This window comes from Rhipicephalus microplus, chromosome 8 (genome assembly GCF_043290135.1).
Source record: "Rhipicephalus microplus isolate Deutch F79 chromosome 8, USDA_Rmic, whole genome shotgun sequence".
NCBI classification, from domain to species: Eukaryota; Metazoa; Arthropoda; class Arachnida; order Ixodida; family Ixodidae; genus Rhipicephalus; species Rhipicephalus microplus.
Window position 1 is genome coordinate 7219361 of NC_134707.1, and position 25990 is coordinate 7245350.

At 44.4% G+C, this 25990-nt stretch overlaps 1 protein-coding gene across 5 annotated transcripts in view; it reads left to right on the top strand.

Moving 5' to 3' along the window:
- The window catches only part of LOC119164054 (uncharacterized), a 155020-nt gene that overhangs the window by 70388 nt on the left and 58642 nt on the right, over nucleotides 1–25990 (top strand). For all 5 annotated transcript variants that reach the window (XM_075870900.1, XM_075870899.1, XM_075870903.1 and 2 more), the window contains exons 19-25: nucleotides 4893–5001; nucleotides 6417–6487; nucleotides 13258–13339; nucleotides 22752–22787; nucleotides 22891–22926; nucleotides 23161–23205; nucleotides 24709–24759. In XM_075870900.1, the coding sequence (XP_075727015.1) occupies nucleotides 4893–5001; nucleotides 6417–6487; nucleotides 13258–13339; nucleotides 22752–22787; nucleotides 22891–22926; nucleotides 23161–23205; nucleotides 24709–24759 (430 nt within the window). The remainder of the gene's footprint in view (nucleotides 1–4892; nucleotides 5002–6416; nucleotides 6488–13257; nucleotides 13340–22751; nucleotides 22788–22890; nucleotides 22927–23160; nucleotides 23206–24708; nucleotides 24760–25990) is intronic.

A 25990-nucleotide genomic window follows, 5' to 3' on the forward strand; every position in this document is an offset into this window, starting at 1 on the left:
TCGATGTTTGTCAAGTCGTTCACATACAGATTAAAAAGCAGGGGACCCAGAATACTTCCTTGGGGCACGCCATGTGACAGTTTTTTAAAACTAGATGCGTAGCCATTTATATCTACTTTTTGCTGTCGGTATTTCAAATAGGTTTTTATGACACTTATAAAGTTCCCCCGAAAACCGTAGTGTTCTAGTTTTTTAATTAATGTAATGTGGTTGATTCTGTCAAATGCTTTTGAGAAATCTACAAAAATTCCAAGTGTATATATTTCCTTTTCAAATGCATCGAGTATGATTTCTTTTTGCATTAGTAGGGCAGTTTCTGTTGAGCGCTGCTTTGTGAAACCAAATTGAAAAGGCGTCATAATGTGGTGCTTGGTTAAGAATGACACTATTCGTTTATGTAACAACTTTTCAATTACTTTAGAAAATACAGGTAAAATAGAAATTGGTCTGTAATTGGTCATGCTATTTTTGTCACCACCTTTGAAAATAATAGAAACTTTGGCTATCTGAAGACGACTAGGAAACGTGCCCAATGAGAAGATTAAGTTAATGATGTATTCTAAAATAGGAGATATGACATGAATAACATGCTTAACTGGACGGATTTCCAGGCCGTCTACGTCACAACACCTGCTATTCTTTAGTGACATGAAATCTGCCGTAACCTCTTGTGTAGTCACTGGAAATAGAAATGCACTTTCGCCTACTTGCGAACCCATGAATCGCGCAAAATTATTGTCGTGTGAGCTCTCTCCAATAGAGGTAAAGAATTTATTGAAAGCTTCAGCAAGGTCATCACCAGTTAGAACGCGGTTGTCTACAATGAGTTTAGTCGGGTATGTGCTATCATCCGAGTGTGGGTGGAGCAACATGTTTAACTTTTTCCAGATGGCTTCGGACGTTTTGGTTTTTTCAGGGCTGAAAAGGTTGCTAAAATATTCAAGTTTGCTTTTCCTTAATAAGGAGTTTGTAGTATTTCTATGTTTTCTAAATGTCTTCAAGTCTTCTTTGTCTCTAGATATTAGAAATTTCTGGTAAAGTGCATTTTTTACTTTTATAGCTTGAAGGCATTCCGAAGTAATCCAAGGCTTTCTTGCCTTGCGTGGTCTGCGTTTTGCTTTGAGCGGAAAGCACTTGTTGTAGGCTTCACTAAAACGTTCGATGAAAACATTATACGCTGTGTCTGCATCAGTTTCACGGAAAACAGCGTCCCATTTTATCTTGGATATATATGCAGCGAACATATCAATTGTGCTAGGACATATGTACCGGAATGGGGTAGGCGGTGGCTTTGCATCCCTAAGTTGAAGCTTCTTTTGACTTAAAATTGAGTAAACAGGCAAATGGTCGCTAATATGTGTCTTAAGGACACCCGAGCAAAGAGGTGCACTTGTGCTATTTGTTATAATGACGTCGATAAGTGTGCAGGATTGGGCATGAAATCGAGTGGGGTGTTTTATAACATTTTTAAATGCGTTTGATTCCATGATATTGCAAAGTTCAAGACGTTGGGGGCTGGAAGTTAGCATATCAATGTTTAGGTCACCCCCGATAGTAAGATTGTAACCATTTTCATTGACCCACGACAGGAAAGTGTCTAAAAACGTAAAAAAGTTGCACATGTTACATTTGGGGGGGCGGTATACCACAGAAAAAATACCCGAAGAACATTTTACAGTCATAATCTCGTAATCGTCAGTAACCACAGAAAAAGCCTCGAGTATTTCACACTCAAACACATCTTTGACCAGGAGCATAACACCACCACCTAATTTATCACTGCGGTTCAAGAAATACGTGGCATAGCTAGGTATACGAAGAACGTCGGATTCATGGCGATACCAGGTTTCAGTAACCATGATGACGTCAAAGGAGAACTCAAACGATTCAAGCAGTATTGCTATCTCATCTGCCTTGTTTCTGGCTGATTGCGCATTTATATGAAGGTAGGAAATGTGGTGTTTTCTACCAGATACCAATAGGCTCAACTGGTGTGGCGTTAAGCAGTCTGCAGCCATTTTCTTTTTGCCCTGTTTTTCTTCTAGCTTTTTTGCTAAAGGATGAAGCTCAACAAATTTAAACGATCTTTTCGAGATCGCTCTCAGTAGTTATCTGAAGCACCCTCGACTTCTCATCCTTTCGCGCAAAAATTTTGCCGCCTTTCGTCCAGGCAAATCGCCATTCGGCTTCCTTCTTGCGCGCTACAGTTTGTCCCAGTAGTTTTTTTAACTGTGAGCATAGGTGTTCATTGACGTAGACAAATGTCTTTCCTGGGAAACCAATATCAGCTGTCGTTAAGCGCAACTTTTTCGCCTTTTCCAGAACTGCGTCTCGCTTAGACCGGTTGTTGAACTGCACAACAATATGAGGGCAAGATGCATCCTTAGCAGTCACGCGATGGCAAATTTCTATGTCATCTTCTTTCACTGATTCGCCTGAAAAGTCTAGCCGAGGAAACTGGAGTCTCACTAGAACACAGTTTAATGGCTCCTGTAGCATATCCGCCACCGTGGCAATGGCAGACCATAGACTGCGATGTGTCCTTTCTAGAAGTTACAAAACATGCACCTATTGCCCATATCCGAACATACTTCCTGGAACTTCAACACAAATACACACGTCCTGAGTTCTTTACAGATGCTTCCAAGTCCAACTCCTCTGTGTCCTACGCTGCTGTCGGCCCATCCTTTTCGGATGCTGGCCCTCTACATCCAAGCACAAGTATCTTCACAGCAGAAGCCTACGCGATACTTGTGGCAGCTAAACACATCAAACAACTACAAATACAAAAAGCAGTAATTTATACAGACTCCCTCAGTGTGGTAACGGCTCTGCACAGTCCTAAAAAACAAAAAAACCCGGTCCTTGTCTCACTTTACTCCATTTTGTGCGCACTCTACACACTAAAACAACATGTTGTAGTGTGCTGGGTGCCAGGGCACCGTGAGATCCAAGGCAATGTGAGGGCGGATCAGCTTGCTGCATCTGTCCACAAAAGCACTGGCCCTACACCCATATTAATCCCGGCCCTTGATCTTAAGCCGTCTCTCAAACGAAACATCAGGAACTACTGGCAGAGCAAGTGGGATACACACACACAAAACAAACTACACATTATCAAGCCACACCTTGGTCATTGGCTGCCGGTATCAAAATCCCGTCATACAGAGGTTATACTAACGAGACTCAGGATAGGACACATATACACGACACACACATATCTTTTGTCTGGTGGCGATCCACCATTGTGTGACAAATGTGGTGAACCATTAACCGTCCTTCACGTGTTAATCCAGTGTAAACACTTAGAAACTATAAGAAAACAGCATTTTCCATTACCCTACCGACAACATATACCTTTACACCCTGCAATGTTCGTTGGTAGGGAACCGCTTTTTAGTCATAAATCATTGTTAGCGTTTGTAAAAGAAATTCGCAATTTTCATATCATATACCCGGGCATCCCGTAGCACGACCTCTCCAGGGAGGTTTTTGCTGCGGTGGCTACACAGGAAAGCACTTGCCTCACGGCCCTTGCACGCAAGGGTATGAACCGGTGAGGTACTTGTGCTAATGCCATACATGTCCACCATCGTTTTTCATTATCACCAACTTTTGTCACCTATTCACACCATGCACACCTTTCACGGCATAGTCATGATTTTATTACTTGTATGTTTTTACCCGCTTTACTGCGAGGAATTTTATGGCCCTTATACAGCCGCTAATCACAACCATTGTCCACATTCCTGTCTCATGAACTGGCGCTCTTTGGCTGTCAAATGGCCCTTGCGCCAAAAACACCATATATCATCATCATCATCTGAACTGCATGAATGTGGGTTTTGTATTGAAGAGAGGGCCTTTTAGGAAGTGGCATCTTTGTGCCTTGCTCGTGAACACTCCTTTTGTGCTCCCCTTTTTTGTGTCTTTTGTGCTACATTTAACAATGGATTATTACCAACTCTCCCAACAAGACACCCTTCTGAACACTTCTTGTTGCATTTGATTAAAATTTGGCTGAGCTGTTCACAGCATGACCGCATCGCCTGCCGTCTGCCACACGCGTTTTATCATCAAACACAAGGGGTGGTTCATGGCACATTTAGGTCCGACAAGCGAAACCTTCTATAAGCTGCAGCTGCGCTATTGCTTATTAAAAATAACCTCATTGCATGCTCAGATGTTACCTATATTAGTACAGTAGAGTGAACTCTGGCGCTAGTGTCTATAAAAGCTGCAGTGCATTGCACTTCAGTGAGCATGGGAATGGTGGCTAAAACACGGATTTGTCTAATTTTTGCACTTTTGGCTCTGGTTGTCTTCACGTGGCTTGATGATGCTTTGTCATGAAACAACATTCTGCAATAGTTTATCAGTTACGGAATAACACATTTCGAGCTAGTTGGTTGTTCATGCAAAGGTGAAAGCGGCATGTATCAATGAGAACGAACACACACTGTGTCTCTATCTTTCCTTGTATCTGTCTGTTCTCATCAATATGCGCTGCTTTGCCTCGGCATCAGTTACGCTTCACCACCTTCGCCTTTTAGGCTTACCAATCCAAATCTGGTCGTGAGGTTCAAAATGGTTTGTTCCTTTATTCGAAACGGAACCAAAACACTGCAATAAACAAAGCAACAAGTGCGTTCGAAGCCCGCAAGCATGAAGACTTAGCGAATTCGTGTACTTCCCATTACTCCCATGTTCGCTAAACAATCACAGCGCCAGAATCTACTTTAGCTAATTTCAGGAAATTCTATGGTTGGCATGGCAATCTAAGTAGCTGTGGCAAAGGCCTGCATGATGGTGTGCTTGAATATTTGTGCTGGTGAGCCCATGCTTGTGTCGATGGCATATCGGTGTGCGCTGACCTGCTTGTGTGTCACCAGGGAAGCCCTAGCCCAGGCGGAAGCAATTCCAGTGGAAGAACGGGAGAGAGCTGCTTGGCTGCTGCTTGAGAAGGAGACTCATGCTTCCGAGTTGGAAAAGAAGCTGAAGGTAGATGTTGATCAGCTGAGTCACCTGCTTGAAAAACTTGTGATTATGAAACGGCTGCAAACTCGTTGAGTGGTATGCGAGACGGGAGATCACAGCCGTGATCTGGTGATATGGGCTATAGATGTCTCATTTACTGTGCGCCTGCAGCTATGGCCTGTTTTCACAAATCAGCCTGGGCCTTTACACGAGTATCCCTCAAGTTTCCGTACCCTCTACTTGTGTTAGAAAGGCATGAAAGTTAATAACAATGTAAAAGATCACAAGAAGATTGGTTCATGAATACTGGCCTGCTTTGTGCATCAAGTAAAACAGAGGCTTACAACCAATAGTGAAATTTGAGGATGGTTTGGGAATACGGGCCTAAGGGAAATCCTCATATAACTTGAGTGTCTGTATTGTAGCAGCCATGGGTGTATAATAAGCTTGTCACTTGAATATACGTGTTGTGCTGATTACTGCCCAGCTTTGATCAAAAGGAGCAGAGACAGTGCTTATGTGGCCATAGCTCATTCCAGGAGGAATCGGCCAAAATCCATCATTGAGAACACTAATGATCTCAACTTCAAAATTTGTGTTTTTCAAGCCAGTATGGAATAAAAATTAAGCCTCTCAATGTGTGGCTGTCTCTCTCCCTCGAAAACTGATGTATGGAGGCAAAATTTTTTTCAGTACAGTTGAACAGAAGATACCCGTTTCATGCCCTTGTGGCTTTTTTTTTGTTTTTAAACGTATAACCTAGTATTTATTTAAAAAACATTTTTGTATGATAGCTGAGCATATCAGCCACTCGTACTCAGCCTGATAATGTTTATTGTGAATTTTATATATAGGCCAAGCACACAGATTAGAAGGCCAGTTGTCATTGTGACATGATCTGACATCTTTGTCTACTTCCACTTTGTGCAAAATGAATTCTCAGCACCTCACCTAGTTCTTATCATAACGTTTTGTTCTAGCATGTTCGCAAGCTGATGTGGGACATTTAGAAGTCTAGCCATAAAATGCAATATTGATACATGTTTCACTGTTTATGCTCAATTATTTAAACAATTGAGCTAAGCTTGGCACTCCACAAAAGTTTCATTCCTCATGCATTGACTGCGCTTTGGCTAATCGCTTGCATGCGAGCACGTGTGACTGTTGCAGCCGCAGTGCTTTGATTAAAACTGTAATAGCAGTAGATTGTCTATGGAGCCAGTGATGTTTGTGTTTTCAAGGTGCCACAAACCTTTCTGCATGCTGTAGCAAGCTTTGATGCTGAACAACTTCAAAACACTTGTTGAGTCTTGCTACATTTTTAAAAGCAGTCAACATTTCTGAGTCTGCATTCTTATTTTGTGCAATACCTGGACTACCAAACATCTGTGATAACACATACTACAATAACCTTGTCAACTTTTGTGGGAAACCACTAGGAGCTGGAAGAAGCTTTGGAACAGCTCACCAAGGAGAAAACAGATGCTTGTGATACTGCAAATGAGCTCAGGTTTGCCACAAATCACTTTCTTTTTACATTATTAGCTAATTGTGCTTTTTGCTTCTTGTTTGTTCATTGCAAGAGTTCAAACGCGTCACAAAAGATGCATAGAAATTATGTGGACAGGTATTCGGCTCTTTCACTTATTTTACTTGTACTCCCAGACAACACAGAGCCATCCTTTGGATTCCCCTAGGATGAGCTGCTTAGGATATGTGGGAACTTCTAAGGATGTCCCAAAGAATTCCCGGACACCTCAATGAAGGCTCCAGAATGAGACAAAAAACGAGATCCTCGGGAAATCCTGCACATAGGACATCTTGGGATCATAATGGGATTATATTTGGATGTTGTACATTCCACTGTATTCAGTAATTACCAGTACATACAGCATTTGGAGGATGTATGCTAGTTAGTAGAAAGAACTGTCTCTTTGAAAGTCTTGCATTTCTTTACATGTTTTTAATACCCCTCAATGTACTCTTCCAGCGATGCAATGCACTCCTGCTTTTCCACGTGACTGTAGGCCTATAACATGTTCAGTGGTTATGTTGCCTTGTTTGCTTGTTATTTTCCAAATCTTGAAAACACTGCTTCATTATGTGTTCTCACCTGCTTAATTATTATGTGTGTATTTATGAAGGGTTACGCAAGTCCTATATATATGTACACGTGCGTTAAAAAATGATCGCTGAAAATGTATACTAATTCATGAAGCAACGTGCATATACATGTTAAAATATCAGTTAGTAGATTAATTGAAACCACACGAGATTATATATACCATGTTCATTAAACATCCCATAAAGGGACATAAATGAGTGGATGCAGGCAGATCTCACGCATGCATCCATCCATTCACGTCATCGTCTGTAATATATAATGGACATCCGTTCGCTGAAGCCTACGGGACATCCACACGACTTCCTTTATTGGATGTGGGACATAAGTACTTCTTTGAGGCATCCGTAAGACTTTTTTTTATGTTGTCTGAGGTCTTTCAAGGCTCTTCTCTGCGCTCATCTAATGTACTTTTGGTTTATATTATGTTTTAACAGCGTGCCAAAAAAGTCACTTGTATCAGTGTATCGTGTGCTCTTCCATGTGCCTAATTTAAAGTATATTCCAATGATTGATACTTCAGTAGAATTCATTCATCCGTTCACTTGCTTGGCTGCTTCAAAGACTGTGTGGACATTTCAAACTTACTCGAGCTTCATTCATACGTCATCATCACAGCTCAACTTTATTCTTTACAAAGCTGCGGTATGCTGTGATCCCATGCTGGTTGTGTTACCGTAGCTGAGAAAAGCCAGTTTCTCCACAAAGGCAATGCCGCGAATGTGATAGCAACAAATAGGATTGCGATACTAAGACTAGCCACCACATTTAGTGCACCGAACACTTAACTCCTGCAAGCTTGTCTCTCCTTATAATCTCAAACCTTGTTACTATCATGAATTTGCATCTTCTTCAAAAAAAGTTTGCTATATTTAAAATTTGTTATAAAGATATATTTTTCTACCACTATGTCTAATGCAACAGTACTTTTCAGTTGCTTAGTTACAACCGATATTTGTTATATCCGGGTTTGTTGTAGCAAGACTTTAGTGTAGTAGTGCTGCATTTGCCCTTTGGGTGCACATTAAAGAACCCCAGGTGGTCGAAATTTCTGGAGCCCTCCACTACGGCGTCTCTCATAATCATATGGTGGTTTTGGGACGTTGATCCCCACATATCTATCAATCATGCTGCATTTGCCTGTCTTTTCATGAAAGACATTTGTGCCTGCGAACTGAATGGCACCGTTTCAAGAGATGTTGCTGGGCACGCAGTTAAATCACATGGGGGATACAGGCTTTGCAAAAAAGAATGGATCGAATTTCATGCGTAAATACATAAATCGCATCTGCAACTGGGGTCTCAGTTCTCCATGTGTGCTTCAGGAGAATTTGATTTAGCAAGGTTCACAGCAGCCCGCCGCAGTGGTCTACTGGCTAAAGTATGCGGCTGCTGACCTCCAGGTCGCAGGATCGAATCTCGGCTGCGGTGGCTCCATTTTCGATGGAGGCGGAAATGCTGTAGGCCCGTGTGCTCAGATTTGGGTGCACGTTAAAAGGATCTCAGGTTGTCTAAATATCCGGAGCCCTTTGCTACGGCGTCTCTCATAATCATATGGTGGTTGTGGCACGTTAAACCCCACATACTAACCAAAGCATTGGAGTGGTGTAATGCAGTGAAGTGCGTTGCCAGAGGTCTAAAGAATTGGTATTATATCAAACTGGTCTAGTGATCTCTTCAGACTAGAGCTGTGCGCCGCCGCCTGGTTTTGCTCGCGCTGATAGTGCCGCCACTGAATTCACAAGAGTGATCGCGCCGCTGTATGTCTTTCATTTTAACCCGACCAGGGAATCTAAAATACATCACTTCATCAGGGGAGCTCTTCTCGTTGTGTCTATGTAATGAACTCTCCATTTCAGCCACTGCTGATTTTTGGGATCTCAGCCAGCCACACGCCCTCTTTGTTGATCTTCCTTTTCAGTGTCATTTTGACATTATGGAGTTTTTATTTTGGGTTTTAATTAAAAGACCTGAATGCGCTTCAACAATAGAGAAAAAAATAAAAGAGTGCATGCCTATAGGGCCATATCCTGTGAAGCTGCTACCTCCTCAAGTTCATGTCACTATTTCCATCAACCTCATGTTTTTTTTTTCCTTTTTCTTAGCTCATGAGAAAAAAAAATTGGAAGTTCACGACAGCGTGCGCTCCTAGTGTCCACAAATCAACAACTTCCGGTGTGGCCCCCCTTTTAATTTTTTATGGCTGAGTCGCACGGTGTAAAGTGCAATACATTGTGCTGGGAATTTATCTTTGACTTGTCTTCATAGGAGACTGTCCATTTGGGCTGCAGCTCATTAAAAAAAATTGGAAGTTCACGACAGCGTGCGCTCCTAGTGTCCACAAATCAACAACTTCCGGTGTGGCCCCCCTTTTAATTTTTTATGGCTGAGTCGCACGGTGTAAAGTGCAATACATTGTGCTGGGAATTTATCTTTGACTTGTCTTCATAGGAGACTGTCCATTTGGGCTGCAGCTCATTTGCTGGAGTTTGGCGATCAATCCGCCTGTTTGCAGGTCTTGCACAACATAATTTTGATGTTGAGAATCTTTCACAGCTCTCAACACTAATGAAAGAGCTGGAATGCCCATTGATGCAACGAACTCAGTGCCTAGACGTCCACTTTTGAGCATAAGTCTTGGAAACCTGGCAAATATTCTGATTGCATAAGCCATCGCATTAGGTTTAATGCGGCCGCGCGTCTAATGCACCTGTGAAGGCCAGTACGCATTCCTTGAATCCTCCGCAAATATTCGGGACATATTCATATGCATGTACAAAGTGGACAAGTTCCTGTTTCGGTAATTTCATCCACTTCCTTCTTAGTTGGGAATGTGCTGGCTGGTTTGGTGCATTGAACATGGTCAACAGCAAATGTCACGGCCCATCGCTTTTTCGAGAAACTGAATGCGCTCGGCCGAAATGGACTGTGGTTAGTAGCTCTCAGGAAGTTGTATCTTTCTTTCCTCCAGAAGTCTCAAAAGTATTGCCTACTGTGAGACCCAGAAATACATTTCTGAGTCTGGCCTAAACTCGACGCTGCAGCATCTTCCACCCTTATAGGGCGATCACCCAACTCGTTGGATTGGGTATTTGTGGAGCCTTTGACCTACTACATTGTGGATAGATAAACAAAATGAATGAGTAATGTATATCAATGGGTTAATGCACTTTCTTCTTATAAATAGAGAAGTGGTGGTAATTAACACTTTAGTGTAACCAATAGCTAAGCTAGTTGGTAGCTATTCCTGTTAAAACAGCCCAATGTGAAAATACTAACACAAGAGTGAAGAGAGGGACCAGGTATCTCTCACGTAGACCGTCACGTGTAACTGACTAATGAGTGTCACCTTTTGCTTGAGAATAGAGAATACACTGATAAGTAAGGGATCCTGAGATGGCTTTGGTGATTTTGTACAAGCACATTGGGCTGGTAGACAGTCCCAAGGGGGATTTAGAGACCGATTTGAGCTCTTTGCATAAGCTGTGCAATTTATTACAATGCTTTAAAGCTTTATGTTCTTGCTACTCTGCCAAACGCATTGTCAACACACATTCACAAAGTGCCAAGCACTGGTCGCTTGACTAGGGCAGAGCAAATCAGCAGCCACGTCACCATGGCTTCTGATCAGATTGGCTGTCATGGGCTCTAGAATGCGCGGAAGTGAGATTGGCTGGTAGGGTGGCGGCACCTGCCAGAGCAGATACGAACCACTTCGCCATTGTTGTCTCTGTTACCAGATAGCGTATGTGCTGCCGGGTGCAGAATGTGATGTCCTCCGATACTGCGAGACACCTGTGGGCGTGCGATTTCGGAGGTCTTGACTGGTAAAAGCTCAAAACGCTGAGGGCGCTCATGAGAGCTCTGCTAACACCAGCGGTGTCAGTGTGCCTGATGAGTTGAGGAGGCCAGGCAGTGGTGGTATAATTTGTTTGTAGCAGCCTTGGTACAAAGTGTGTCACTAAATTTCTGGTGTGAATGGTTTGATGATGCTCTAGCCTAAATGCTGACAAAACATCAGAAAACTGATTCAGGGTTCCTAAAAGGGCAGAGCAATTTAGGGGCCTTGGTTTTCATATGGTGTCATCTTATGCTGCCATCGTATACTGTCAAATTTTGGCGCAATGCAGGTGAAACCCCATATAGCATGGGCATCTATAGCCTATTTAGTGAGAGCTCACACCAAAGAGAAATCTTCTTCTTCTTGTTCTTTGAGTGCCTTGGTGACATTAGCTGTGGAGCACTTTAAAGGCCCGTGCTGTCGTATGCTGTTGTCGCTTGGCATAACACAGGCAAGAACACGTAGAAAATAGCAAAAAAAAGAGAAATCAGGCAGAAAATAGAATGTGAGCAAAAGGAAAAATGGAAAAAGCAAGAAAGAGGGAGAAAGCGAAAAAAATCAATGGAAATGAAAAGAGTGGAGAGGTAGGAAACTGGAACAGAAATAAAAAAAAAGAAAGTAAAAAAAAGAAAACGAAAGAGAAATGAGGAATGCTCCGCACATCTTTCAGGCTTGGCACCACTAGTGCGAAGCTGCCTCAATTTTTTTTCTTTTGTATACCTTCATTTTCGCCGCCGTATGATTTTTTTTTTCTCATCGTGGTGTTTGTGGTGTCTTGACAACTCTCTTGTGCCCGTCTTTGCATGTCCCGTCTGTTTAAGGGAATCAAAGCAGCCTCTAAGAAGTCGAGCGCAATACTATCTCTTGTCGTCTCTGTTTTCCACTTTTATGCTCATCGTGACACCTGAACGGTAATTCACGTGATGTCATTGGGGCGCTCGAGAGCACTCCTAATCTCTGTTGATACGAGAAATATCAGTTGGGACTTGCCTCTCATCCTGCATTCCCATACATTTGCTCACTTATTCTTCCTTGCCTTGTATTATTATTGTGCACGATGAACTGATCTTGCTCCGTTATGTGAGTTTCTGATTAGTCAAGCGGAGGGGACTGAGCGTAGCTGACAAGCTTGAAATCCTGATAGGCTGAACACTTAGTGCTCACATTGTCCGCCTGCTTTGCGTCAAGTGTCGAAAAAATATTGCCTGTAGGAGATATGAAATCATTGGAAGAGACGCCGGAGATTTCGATACTTCTAAAGGACAAATTTTTTACAGCGAAGACATTGCTACTCTCCTGAAAAAAAAGGGGGGGGGGGGTAACCTTTTGTATATATATTTTCATCATGCCATCACGTTCTGCATAAAGTCCTAATCAATAACTTTTGTATGCACATCTTACGCTGTACCCACGAGCGCTAGCAAGAAACACGGCTGAAGCTTAGATGAAACAAACTGCCCATCTTTGTCACAAGGAGACCACATGTGGTTACATCACTCTGCATGTGAGGCCTGTTGTCCATTGCACTTCAACTGGGCAGGAAGTACTCTGTCAATCTTTCACTGAACGAAGGATTATGAAAGATAGGGGGCTACGTGGTTCAAGCCGAGTGAGAACATAGACTATAAGGGCGTGATCGGGAGCATAGGCGTGCATGCAAAATTGTCATGGCATCGGAAAACAGCTCGTATACCCTTCTATGCAATGGTATCACCACTTTGTGCTGGGACCACCTATACGGCAAACTGAACGTTTTTTTTTTTCCCCTCGAGAGCAGCTGTATGCCCATACACCAGCGTTTTGCAGTTGCACGAGACTGGATGAAAAAGAGTTCGCTGCTAGAACTTTGTTTTAACATTACATGTTCATGTTGCAATCACTCTCACTGCTGCACCCTTCTGTGGAAAACATCCTTCTTTTTTTTCGCAAATTTTTTTTTTTTGAAGTTTTCTTCCTGCTGGCTTTTGAATCTTGCATCAACCCCCCCCCCCCTTCTCACCCACTGTCGCACCACTGGTGATTTGGAAACCGGCACATAGGTCTACTTCAGACTCGGCTTATCTGTGTTAGGCTGTATTTGTATACTCAAAATGTTAGATCTCTCATTTAGATTTCTTTTTCAAGAAAATTTTCATTATTGTTATAGTTGCTTAGTAACTGGTTTGTTGTCGCAAGTTTCTGATGTCAGTAGTTCATGCAATATTTTGTGCCAACTCTTCCACTTATATTAGTCTGGTAGCGCCTTTTTATATATGCAATTCCAATTTTTCCTTTCATAGCTGGGAAACCTTGTCGATTTTGATGTTCTTCATTTCAGGCGTCAGAATGAAAACTTACAAAGTGCCTTACTGATTGTTACTTGTGACCTTCGCCAACTACAGGAGCAGCAGGAGAACAAGGTGAGCAAATTTTTCTTGTAGCTTGCATTGTCTGTGTAACTTCTCGAGAGAGAGGAAAGTTTTAGGGCTGTGCATTCATCTATCTATGCTGCTTAGTGTAACTACTACATCCGAACTTCAAAGAGGCCCCAGGCACCCGTTAAGGGGAGGTGCATGGCGAAAAATGCACGCTTATTTTCTTCGAAATTACATATTTCTTGTTTTTATTTGCTCTCACAAGTCTAGTTTCTCTACTTTTACAACAAAAAACAAGATTGTAATTAAAATCAAAGTAGGTTAAATTTCTTTTAAAGAGGACAAGTTGGTTACTAAAAACTGAAAAGGGCTCATTGCCCAGAGTCCGCTGGAAATTGTCATCTGGCGGCTTGCCAGGTAACAATTTTGCGTGAGGAGTTCACTAAAGCCACATGCTCAAAAAAACAATGATTGCTGAGCTCTTATAATGGAAAAAATCATTTTGAAAAACTTATTTTTGCTGAATAGATCACCTTTGACTTATATTTTCAATATGAAATTTTCTCTAGATCCATTTTGACTGACCACTTTAGATTACACATAATTTTTTTTGTACTTCTGATAGCCTCATCAGGATGAAATTTCGTCTAGATATTTTTTATAATGCGAGGGTTGCAAGTATAGTTTAAGACCTAATATTGCCTGTGTATAATTATTATGAACCTGAACTAAGCAATTGGTATGGGCTGAGTATTCTAGGGATTCTTACAATTTTTCTTGGGCATCAAAATGTCCTATATGTACTTTCTTGATAGTTATTTACATTCTACAGTTAATATGGAGCAAAATGGGCCATTGATGGGTCAGGACCGTAAAAGACTAATGGCATAGAAAGTTTTTTCAAAACGAAGTATGTGTTTTACATTCTCATGGCACAAAATGAAAACTGTGCAAGTTACTATAAAACTAATGAGTACATATTTGAAATGAGTGTAAAGGCGTACTTATAAAGCAAAAACTTTCATTGCCTTTTTTTTTCTAATCTCATTTCCTTTCAAATGAACGAAACCAGTGGTTTAAAATTGCTTGTCCTCTTTATTTCGTCGTTGTGGATAAGCCAAATACAGTCGAATCTCGATAATTTGAACACGAAGGGGCTCAAAAATTTGTTCGAGGTAAAAGAAGTTCGAATTAATGAAAGTTAAACAAATGGAGGGCTCTCCATGCAGTGGCGCATGTGCATTGAGCTAACGCACGAGGGGGCAGTTGCAGAAGATTTGCATTTATTGACAATTCACAGGACATCCGTTATTAATTGTGTGGCAAAGCCTTCGAACAGTGGTTCGTCCTCTCCAGTGCCTTCTAGTGGGTCGTCCTTTTCATAAGAAGAAGAGCAGCTCGTGCAGAGAGTCGGTCCCCGCATTGACTGTTGCTGTCGTGGATCATCGACGAGTGTCCGCCAATAAACGTCTTAACAATTTGGTGGAGAGTGCTGAGAGTGCGGTGCCCTTCAAACATCTTTGGTTCGCATTCGATGCCCTTGGAGCTTCGATCCCGTACCGTGCCTTCTACCACACACCAGGACGCTGCTCAGCAAACGCTTCCTCCTACGCCGACGCCATGTCCTGGTGTCCCCCGCATCCGCAACCCTCCTGTCTTCACCGGCGCAGATGGCACCGACGTCGAAGACTGGCTCGCTATGTACGAACGCGTGAGCGTCCCCAATCATTGGGACGAGGCTGCTAAACTCGGTAACCTGTTTTTCTACCTCGCGGGTGTGGCCGGAATGTGGTACAACAACCACGCATCTGATTTCCCGACCTGGTCCACTTTTAAAACCGCTGTCGTCGACGTATTCGGCCGTCCTGCCGTTCGTAAACTGCAAGCCGAACATCGTTTACATGAACGAGCACAGCAGACCCGTGAGTCCTTCACAAGTTACATCGAGGACATCTTTGTCTTGTGCAAGAAAGTCGACCTGAACATGTCAGAGGCTGACAAAATCACGCATGTTCTAAAAGGCATCGCCGACGATGCCTTCACCATGCTCCTGGCCAAGAACCCTCACACTGTGGCAGAAGTCATTACATTATGCCAAAGTTACGATGAGCTGCGGCGGCAGCGCTTAATGACCCGTCGACCACTATCACGTGAGGCTGGTCTCTCGGATTTGTCAGCAGTTCCTGACTACACAACCTTGCTCGCCGAAATCGAGTCATTCGTGCGTGAAGAAGTTGCCCGCCAGGTCTCCTTACTGGCTTTTGCTCCGCCGCAACATGCTCAGCAGCCATCAAGTACACTTCTACCTCCACTCCGCCGAGCCATTCAGCAAGAAATCACGGAGGTCGTTCCTGAATACCACTAGCCGCCTCCTGTATCTGTGCCACTCAGCTACGCCCAAGTTGTAGCCAGGCCGCCCCCACCGATTTCTGTGGCTTACCCCCTAAGTTACACCGAAACCACCGCGAGGCCCCAGGCCTTCGGAGAAACTGTGTCGCCTACATACGCCGACGTCCCCCATGGGCCCCGAGTGCCACCCACCATGCACTCATACCAGCAGCCGGCTCGCCCATCGCATTCTGCGACATGGATGGGACCCGCGAACAGATGTTGCACTGCTGACAATCACCCCATCTGCTTTGCTTGTGGTCGGGTCGGTCACGTAGCACGCTATTGCAATCGTGTGCAGCAACTGCAGGTCGCCTCGAACTTTCCCAGCGAATCAAGCCGCTCTTATGACCAGTCGCCGCCTATGTCACCATCGTCCCGCCCTGCTCCGTCTACCCGCCGTTCACCATCCCCGCCACGTTGCTCACTGTCGCCGATGCGGCCACGTCCACTCGAGGGCGACCAGGAAAACTAGTCGTCGCAGTCCATCTGCGACGCTGGCGAACTGCAGAAGCACTCAGGAAAGCCCATCGAACGTGATAGACGTACTTGTGGATGGCGTTCGTGCATCTGCCTTTGTAGATACTGGAGCCGCCGTATCCGTCATTGACGCAAAACTTAGCCGATTAATGCACAAAGTGGCCACGCCACTCTCCGGGCTCTCCCTCCGTACAGCCAGCGCCCAAAGCATTCACCCTACGGTGATGTGCACAGCCCGCCTTATGATTCAGGACGTGATGTATGCAGTCGAATTCATCATAATTCCTTCATGCTCTCACGACGTCATCCTAGGATGGAATTTTCTCTCCCGCCGTGACACCCTCATTCATTGCGCACCAGCAGAAATATAACTCACACAATTCTCTTCTTTGACGCCGGCCGACAGTCCATGTGCTGCAAGCAAATTACTCGTCAGAGATGACACCCAAGTGCCTGCAAACTCGTCCGCGACGGTGTCGGTCTACTGCGCAAGCCTTTCTGACACCGCTACGCTCCTCTCGCCATCTCATCGCCTTTTCATCAGAAAAGGCTTGCTGGTTCCTTTCGCGACCGTGCAACTCACTTACGGCAGCACCACTATTTTTGTAGTGAACTCATCCCCGTACAGCGTTACGTTGGTGCGAGGGGATTGTCTCGGCAGCGTGGAACCCATCGAAGACGAACAAGTTATGGATCAACCCGATGACATGCACTGCTCAAGTTCCAGTACGCTTAGTGCTGTTTCAACATCTGCTTTATCATCCGATGATGTATTCGGTCCCTCCATTCCCGACAACCTTATGCCAGGCCAGCGTTCCCAACTTCTGGGCCTGTTGGAAGAATTCCAGTCTTCTTTTGATGTCGCCGGACCGTCTCTCGGCCGCACATCCACCGTTACGCATCGCATCGACACAGGCACACAGCCACCACTGCGGCAACGTCCATATCGCGTATCTCCCACAGGACGCCATGTAATCAAGGAGCATGTCGACGACATGCTTCGCTGTGATGTTATTCGACCCTCTAGCAGCCCCTGGGCGTCTCCTGTCGTTCTCGTCACAAAGAAGGACGGTTCTGTGCGGTTCTGTGTGGACTAACGACGCCTCAACAAGATCACTCGTAAGGACGTGTACCCATTACCGCGGGTATATGACGCGATTGACAGCCTGCAAGGAGCAGAATTCTTTTCATCCCTCGATTTGTGCTCAGGGTACTGGCAAGTACCTATGGCTGAGGACGCTCGACCGAAGACCGCTTTTGTCACCCCCGACGGCTTGTACGAATTCAACGTCATGCTGTTTGGGCTGTGCAATGCGCCCGCCACCTTTGAGCGCATGATGGATACTGTTCTGCGTGACCTAAAATGGCACACGTGCCTGTGCTACCTCGATCACGTCGTCGTTTTCGCTCCGGACTTCTTGACACATCTTCAATGCCTACGGCATGTTTTAACGCGTCTGAGTGACGGCAGTCTGCAGGTGAACCTAAAGAAGTGCCGATTTGCAGTTAGACAGCTGACAATACTCGGCTACATCGTGTCCAAGGACGGAATTCTCCCCGATCCAGCTAAGCTCCGGACCGTGGCCGAGTTCCCCAAGCTGACATCCATCAAGGAACTGCGCAGTTTCGTAGGGCTGTGTTCCTGCTTTCGGCGCTTCATTCAAAACTTCGCGACTATCATATCGCCGCTGACGAAGCTCCTCGAAAGTAACGGGCCTCTCCATTTGTGGTCATCACAGTGCGATGACGCTTTCACAACGCTCCGTCATTTGTTGACGTCGCCTCCCATACTCCGCCACTATGACCTTACGGCCCCTACAGAGGTACACACGGATATCTTTTGGCGATTTAGCAGGAGCCGATGCTGCGTCCAACCGACCAAAAGCACGAGCGCGCGTGCTTTTTCCAGGGGCCCATACCCACTGTTGGCGCTGCTGAAAGCGGAACAGTGCGGCCCATACCCACTAACGAGACAGATCAGGAAGAAGATGTTCGGTCGTCTGTCTCAGAGAATACAGCGGTGGCGACGGGTCTCAGGACGGATCTCGGGTCTCGGGTAATGGCGAGAGTCCAGGAGCTAGAGGAAGACCTATCGAAGTTCTGCGCGGACCCAAGCAACAGGATTACGGTCACTTGCCGTAACTATATTCTGGGAAGAGTCTTTGAACTAGCTCGACTCTGCTCGGACTTACGAGCTGACGCGGCTGCGGTGTCGGCCTTGGCGCTGTCCTTGCGCAGCGCAAACCAGGGTTCCCGGAATATGTCGTGGCGTATGCAAGCCGTACGCAAGCCGTACGCTTACTAAGGCCGAGAGTAATTACACCATCACCGAGAAGGAATGTTTGGCAATCGTCTGGGCCCTTACAAAGTTCCGACCTTATTTGTATGGTCGCCCATTTCATGTCGTCACCGACCATCACGCACTATGCTGGTTGTCGTCATTGAAAGATCCCTCAGGCCGTCTCGCCCAGTGGGCACTTCGCCTGCAAGACTATGACAACCGCGTGCTGTACCGCAATGGAAGGCAACATGCTGACGCCGACGCCCTGTCGCGCTCTCCCTTGCCTGATGACAATGCCCACAACACAGCATCTCACCTTGCCATTTCTTCCATTAGCATTCATACCATTGCTACTGAGTAGCGCAAGGATCAATGGATCGCCTCACTGATAGACTTGCTGGCTAATCCATCCACTCCATCCACTCGCGCGTTGCGTCGTCAAGCCCACCATTTTCCCGTCCGTGACGACCTCCTCCACAGGCGCAATTACAACGGTGACGACCGCCAGTGGCTACTAGTCATACCTCGCGGTTTGCGCTCTGACATATGCGAGTTCTTTCATTCCGATCTGCAATGTGCGCACTCTGGGGTATCAAAGACTTACGATCGCATTCACCAACGGTACTTTTGGCGCGGCATGTACCGCTACGTGCAGAAATTCGTTCGCTCCTGCATATATTGCCAGCGCCGAAAAGCTTCAACGCACCTGTCACCGGTAGGTCTGCAACCTCTACCTTGCCCTGCCTGGCCCTTTGGGCGCATTGGCATCGATTTGTATGGGCCACTTCCACCAACGTCGGCTGGTAACCGCTGGCCCATTGTTGCTGTGGACTACCTCACGCGATACGCCGAAACTGCCGCTCTCCCCGCGGCTACAGCGAGCGATGTGGCCTCCTTTCTGCTCCAACGATTCATTTTGCGACACGGTCCACCTCAGGAACAGCTCAGTGATCGAGGCTGCGTCTTCCTGTCTGAAGTCGTCGAAGCCATTCTCAAAGAGTGCAACGTTGTTCACCGCAAAACTGCTGCTTACCCCCCGCAGACGAATGGCCTCACGGAACGCTTCAACCGTACGCTCGGTGACATGCTCTCCAAGTACGTCGCCGCCGATCACACAAATTGGGATGACATTCTACCCTTCGTCACCTACGCATATAACACCGCCCCTCAAAGCACTACTGGCTTTTCACCTTTCTTTTTATTATATGGAAGGCACCCGTCGCACACCATCGACACTATACTTCCGTACAAGCCAGATCCGTCCGAGTGGGCGCCTATTTCTGCTACAGCCAAGCTTGCTGAAGAGTGTCGAGAGCTTGCAAAGATCTTTACTGCGCACGATCAAAAGCGGCAAAAAAGCATTCGCGCTGACGCCATCAATACTGCACCCACGTTCCTCCCTGGAGCACTCGTCTGGCTCTCGATCCCTACCACTGCAACTGGCCTATCTTCAAAACTATTGCCCAAATACGAAGGCCCCTACCGTGTCGTCAAATGCACTTCCCCTGTCAACTACTTCATTGAACCAATCGAACTATCTTCGAACATGCGCCGTCGAGGATGCAACATTGTTAACGTGGAGCGCCTCAACGCCTACCATGACCCGCTCATTGTAACCACCTGTTAGGTCGCCAGGAGGCTGCCTTTTCGTACCCGAGGTAGTTGTGGCAAAGCCTTCGAGAAGTCGGTAGTCCTCTCCAGTGCCTTCTAGTGGGTCGCCCTTTTCATAAGAAGAGCAGCTCGTGCTGAGAGTCGGTCCCTGCATTGACTGTCACTGTCGTGGATCATCGACGAGTGTCCGCCAATAAACGTCTTAACAATTGAAGTAATAGGTGATGCGCGTCTGCACACGTTCGCCTTGCAGCAAGTCAGTCAATTTCACACGCAGCTTGCAAAGCATTTTTACTTCGGCTTCAGCATTCTCCTGGCAATAGAAGTTGTGCGCGGAAATGTCCAGCGCGGACTTTCTAAAGATGACTGCGTTGCGGGCTATGTAGCAGCAGCATGGCCAGCACGTGACAAGAAAGGAGGAGCGTCTCCACGCAGAGAGAAGCAGATCAGCATTTGAAAGAAACCAACACTCTAGGGCAGTTTTTTTTTCTTGGTCTCTTTGCGCGCATCGTTGAAAAAAAGGTTACGTGGCAGGGACAGGAAAGGAAGAAATGCAGCACCGGCGTGCGAGACCCCCCCCTTCCCCCTAAGGCGCAGAGCCGTGCTCCCGCAAGGGGCAAGGGCTGCAGAAGATGGTGCCTTTTTCTTTTCCTTCAACCACGCATTCATTCAACCCAGCGACAGCTTTGTTTTCTTTTTTTCCTCTCTCTCTGCACGCACGGCGTTGGAAGGAGAAGGGTCTTTACGTGGTTGGGACGAAAAAGGGAGAATTGCGACACGGGCATGTTGCAGATCGGCATTTGAGAGAGAGTAAACATTCCATCGCAGCCTTTTCTTTTCTTTTCATTTCCTTCGCGCGCAGCATTGAGGTGTCTCAGGTGCCGCCGCAAGATTTAGCGGGGTGCTGAGAGCATTTACAAAGTGCAGTATGTTCGAATTAACTGCCGCAAGTGCTTGCGTGTTCAAATTACCGGTTGCTTTTGCCCATTGGGATACACATAGCTTTGACGGGACCTCATCTTGAGTTTGCATTAACCGGAAGTTCGAATTAAGCGTGTTCGAATTAATGAGGTTTGACTGTGGTCGATTTTAAATGTACTCCAGAAAAAATGTTTAGCTGTCGAAACCGTCACCACACAAGGAACATGCCTGGGACATTACCCTGTCCTTCTCTGCATTGCAGCCATTTCTTTTGAACATGTTGTATGTACTGAGAAAGTTTTCCAGCATGCTCACGAACACCCATTGAAATTGATTTTGTTGTGTTATCTTGTCTGTATTTCTTTTTCCAATCTCTGTAGAAATTCCTTGAATAATGAAACAAAAAGAGACTTCGCTGTGCCTCCTTCTTTCTTGCAGCCCTACAGGGTTTGTAACTGTTATTGTCCTTGATCCAATGCACTCTTGCTATCAAAAAGACGTGTGCTTAAACATTAGTATGGCCTTTCATGCAGTGCACTTTCAGTATATTTGATCTTCACTGTGAGGCTTGAAGAGACACGAGAACAAGCCATTTTTTTGGCAGTCAAGTCAAATTACAGACTGAAGAAGTATAAATATTAGTGGTGTGGGAATATTCTAAATTTGCGCTGGAAGTTTTATTATTAGAACGTCAAACTTCCCAAAAATGAAAGGTAACTTCTTCAGATTTTTAATAGGCTCCACATCATTACAATTGTGTATTTCGGAAAAGCTGCTTTTTAAGCTCTGTTATGGGTGCAAATCTATTGAGTGAAGAAAACGCTCGTTAGAACATGGAGACGATAGATGCGACAAAGGTGGGGACTCAGTTAATCCTTTTTTTGGATTTAAAGTTTGAGCAGAGTGATTGGTAAATTGGTCGAAGTTTTTTAGCATCTAGCATTCCAGATATTCTTCTTATATATCGAGGTTCTAAGAGGCAGATTTTGAACATTGAACTAGAAGGGAGCACACCCATCTTCACCACATCAGTTGGGCTTTCACCTACCACGGTGATTTATCTAGTGGCTAAGGCACTCAGCTGCTGACCCGCAGGTCGCAGGATCGAATCCCAGCCACGGGGGCGGCATTTTTGATGGTGGCGAAAATGCTTGATGCCTGTGTGTTTAGATTGAAGTGCGTGTTAAAAAACCCCAGGGGTCAAAGTTCTGGAGTCCTTCACTGTGACGTCTCTCATAATCATATTCTGGTTTTGGGAGGTTAAACCCCCATTTATTATTATTATTATTATTATTATTATTATTATTATTATTATTATTATTATTATTATTATTATATAATTTGGGTTTCCACAGAAGTTGAAAGAGTAGGAGAGGCTGAGAAAATAGCATTTTTGATTTTTATGTGTAAAGTGTTGTCGACAACACCTTGGATTGCATTAAATCGTGTAAAGGAATACCATTCGGCCTGTGTATTGTTTCGTTTTTCATAAGACAACCACGAAACACCACCTTGCCAGTGCTTCATCAACCTAGCCGAAAGAAACACTTTAATGGTGCTGCCTCATAAAAATATGCTTAGGAATCATCTTTTTACTTTTTTGCACAGTATAGATTTGTCGTATCTGAAAAATATTTGATGCAGTTCACACTCGCACTTCAATATTTGCTTTGCACCCGAAATTTAGTTTTTCTCACAGCTCTAATAAATATGATACCAAATTTTACTTCCAGCAAAGACCATTAAATCTTGCTTTTTTGAATTTTGTTGTTCCAGGTTGATCATGGCGCACAGACAGAGGAGTCTGAAAAGGTGATGTTTTTGTTGACTTTGAAGCTTTTCTTCAGTTGTCGCTTAACATTATTCCTATAAGACATTCACTACGTAAGTATTGAAAAAGCTTTCTTCCTCATAGGTGGACTCCTTTGTGCAGACAGAAGATGGAATCATGGTGATGGTTTTAGTCTTTCTCTGCACATAGCTTGATATTTATTCTCCTTTGAATATCCTTTGGAAGCCTTCTTTTTTTTTTTGCAGGATAATTGCAGAATGAAAACTGAACCTATCATGAATAAAGTAATGAGGTTGCATGCTTTAATCTGAAGTGAAATTTTTGTTTCTTTTTTGTATTTTCATACTTTTTCTAATGCTTTCATATCTCTCATTTTTTGATGCTGACCTGCAGGCTGACGACTTCGATGTAGCAGCAGAATTAAGCCCGTTCTCAAAGGTCAGTTTTATCGGAAGGATTGTATCGGAAGTCATGTTAATTGTGTGCTCGAAAGGAATGATGTTACTGTTGAATTGGGAAGAACGTTTCAAATTTTCGTACAAAAATCGTTCTGCTTAAAATAGCACATTTCTTTTGTCAGAGGCAGCATGGCATGTATACTGCACCAGTATGTTGAATACCTAGTTAATAGGTAAAGTTGAAGGAAGCCGGATCAAGTAGATTTTACTTTGTTAGCACGTAACAAATTGTCAAGTTTTGTTCCCTACTGTTCTATCTGTTTTATGTGGTTTACGTTTCGTCATTAATATCTGTCCACCCAGTGATTAACGGACTAGTACTCCTTGAAGATTTCTAAGTATTTTGTTTTTCAGCGAAAGCTGTTATGAGATTACAAGAGCCGTTTTGGTGCCATAGATCTGCCGCCACACCAGTCCGTAACCACTGTTGCATTAAATAAAAAAAAAGTTTTAGGATCGGATGGGATTCGATCTTGGGCCCCCTGCACGCCAGTCGAGTATTCCACCACAAAGCCACGCTAATGCCTGGAACTCCTTTGCTATATAACCCTATACAGGCATCATGTGGGACAAGGTATCATGTTAACATATGTCATGTGACGTGGTAGAAGAGTATGAAAATGACAACCAGGCATCATACATTGTGAATTGTGCAAGAATTCAGTCGTTAACAGCTTTCAACCCGTACAGAGGGCTCAGTCATAATTTTTCGTCATCATCAGCAATAGCTCCATGTGCACATGATCTCTTACGGACCCAGTGGGTATCACAGTTCTCCACAGAATGACAAATGAGGGCATAGTGAGCGCTTCTCTGCTTCGTAAAAATTACCATGATTCATGGTGTAGTCGGTACTTCGCATGTGCACTTGTATTAGTTGCTTCTAAGAGTGTGCAACACGCTTAAGAAAGCCCGCTCTTTTAGCTTACGCTTTGAATGCGCTGCATGTTCCATGTGGGCTTGGCGATTGTTTTGTTTTCAAGTGCATAGTGCACATTGTAACGTTTATTCGAGGTTTCTGCAGTATTGATTTACAAATTTTTATCATTAATTTTTCTAATTATCATATTTACTCTATCGTAAGGAGACCACAATTGTAATCTGAAGAGTTGCATTTTACTGTATCTAAGAAGGAAAGAGTTAGTATTTTGGTGTTCGATTGTAATGTGAGGGATGACTAAAGGTAACAAAAATATGAAATAAAAAGTAATATTTTGGGGGCAGTCTTCGTTGATGGCGTGCATTGTCCCTTGAATGAGTACTTTGTGTTACATTTCATATGAATAAACACTTCATTGTATAATGTGGCCACAGGTCTCACGAAATAGCTGAAGCGGTGTCACAAACATGAGGCAAAGCATCTATGAACGTGTACACACTACCTTGACAGCTATTTCCTATTTTTCTTTTTTTACATCTTGGTTATTTGCTTTGTCTGTGAAGGGGTGCATGTACTTCACATTTGGGAATTCCTTCTTTGTAGATGGACACTGAAGTTCAAACTGATACAAGTGACGATGAGGTTTTCGCAAAGGTAAGCCACTGCAGAACAACCTCAGTTGTCGCAGCTTTTTTGCTGTTTATGCTGCGAGTTTCTTGAAGGAATTTTTTTTGTAACTGCTTGGGTGTAGAAGTTTGAGATTCAGCCGAGGTCTGATGATATTAACTATTGTAGTCACTTCCTAAATATTGTATACACTCATACTTAATTACGGTAAAGTTGTATCTCACAAGAAAATAAGTTTGTTATATTCAAAAATTCGTTATAAAGGTATACAGTCGATCCCGGATATATCCAACTCAAAGGGGATCGCGAAATAGTTCGACATATCAAGAATTTGAAATATAAAATATGCATATTAAGGCTTAGATTAAAAAATTTCAGGCCTCATTAATTGTTACAAGAGCTAACATAAGCACTCAAAAACAAGGTGTGAACTGCAGGGTACCCCACTTTATTTAGTCCATAAACTTGCCTTGCTTCTTGCATGCCGTCAAGTTCCAGTCATCCTTAATATCATTGACGCTTTTCAAAGAAGCGAACTTAGCTCCTTCGGCCATAGTAATCATTGACGCAGAATGCAAATGCAAGCTTTGCAGCGTGGCAGAAGCTTGGTTAGCAGCGAAAGTGAAGGTGCTGGCACATTCATTAAAGCACGACTACACTTCCGCGGCTCCGGCAACGGCAGCCAAAGTTTCAGCATTGATGCAGTCAGAAACGTTGTCATCTGTACCGATGAAGACGCTAATGTCTCAGATGGTGCCTGGAAATGCTGATAAGTCACAGAATTCACTGAGGCATCGTACGCCATTGTCAGCAGTCATGATGCACCTGAAGTCGTCACCTGGCCCGCAAGGAACGTTTACAACGGTGTTTTACTTGACGTCGCTCCAAGCGCCAGTCATAATCTTTATCGCTACATGGGGGTCAACATTAAGTTCAACTCCCAAATCAGGATTTATCAGAAACGAGGCAAGAAGGCCACAAGGTGCAAAAGACACAATGCCGAGTTGGTCGGAGTTCTCACTGTCGACATGTTGGCGATATCGACATGGAGTAATATAAAAGGCCAAGAGAGGACACTTCCGTAGGCCCCTGCCGCTGATTTGGGTTCGCAGCGCACCAAACGGGTGTGGTGAAACTTTGCAACCCCAGAGATGGCAGACCACAGAAAAGACTGTCTTGAAGGCCATTTTGTTGTGACTAGGATTATTATACAGCCTCCGAGACCGCTTCTACATGCGAGCTCATCTCTGAAGACATA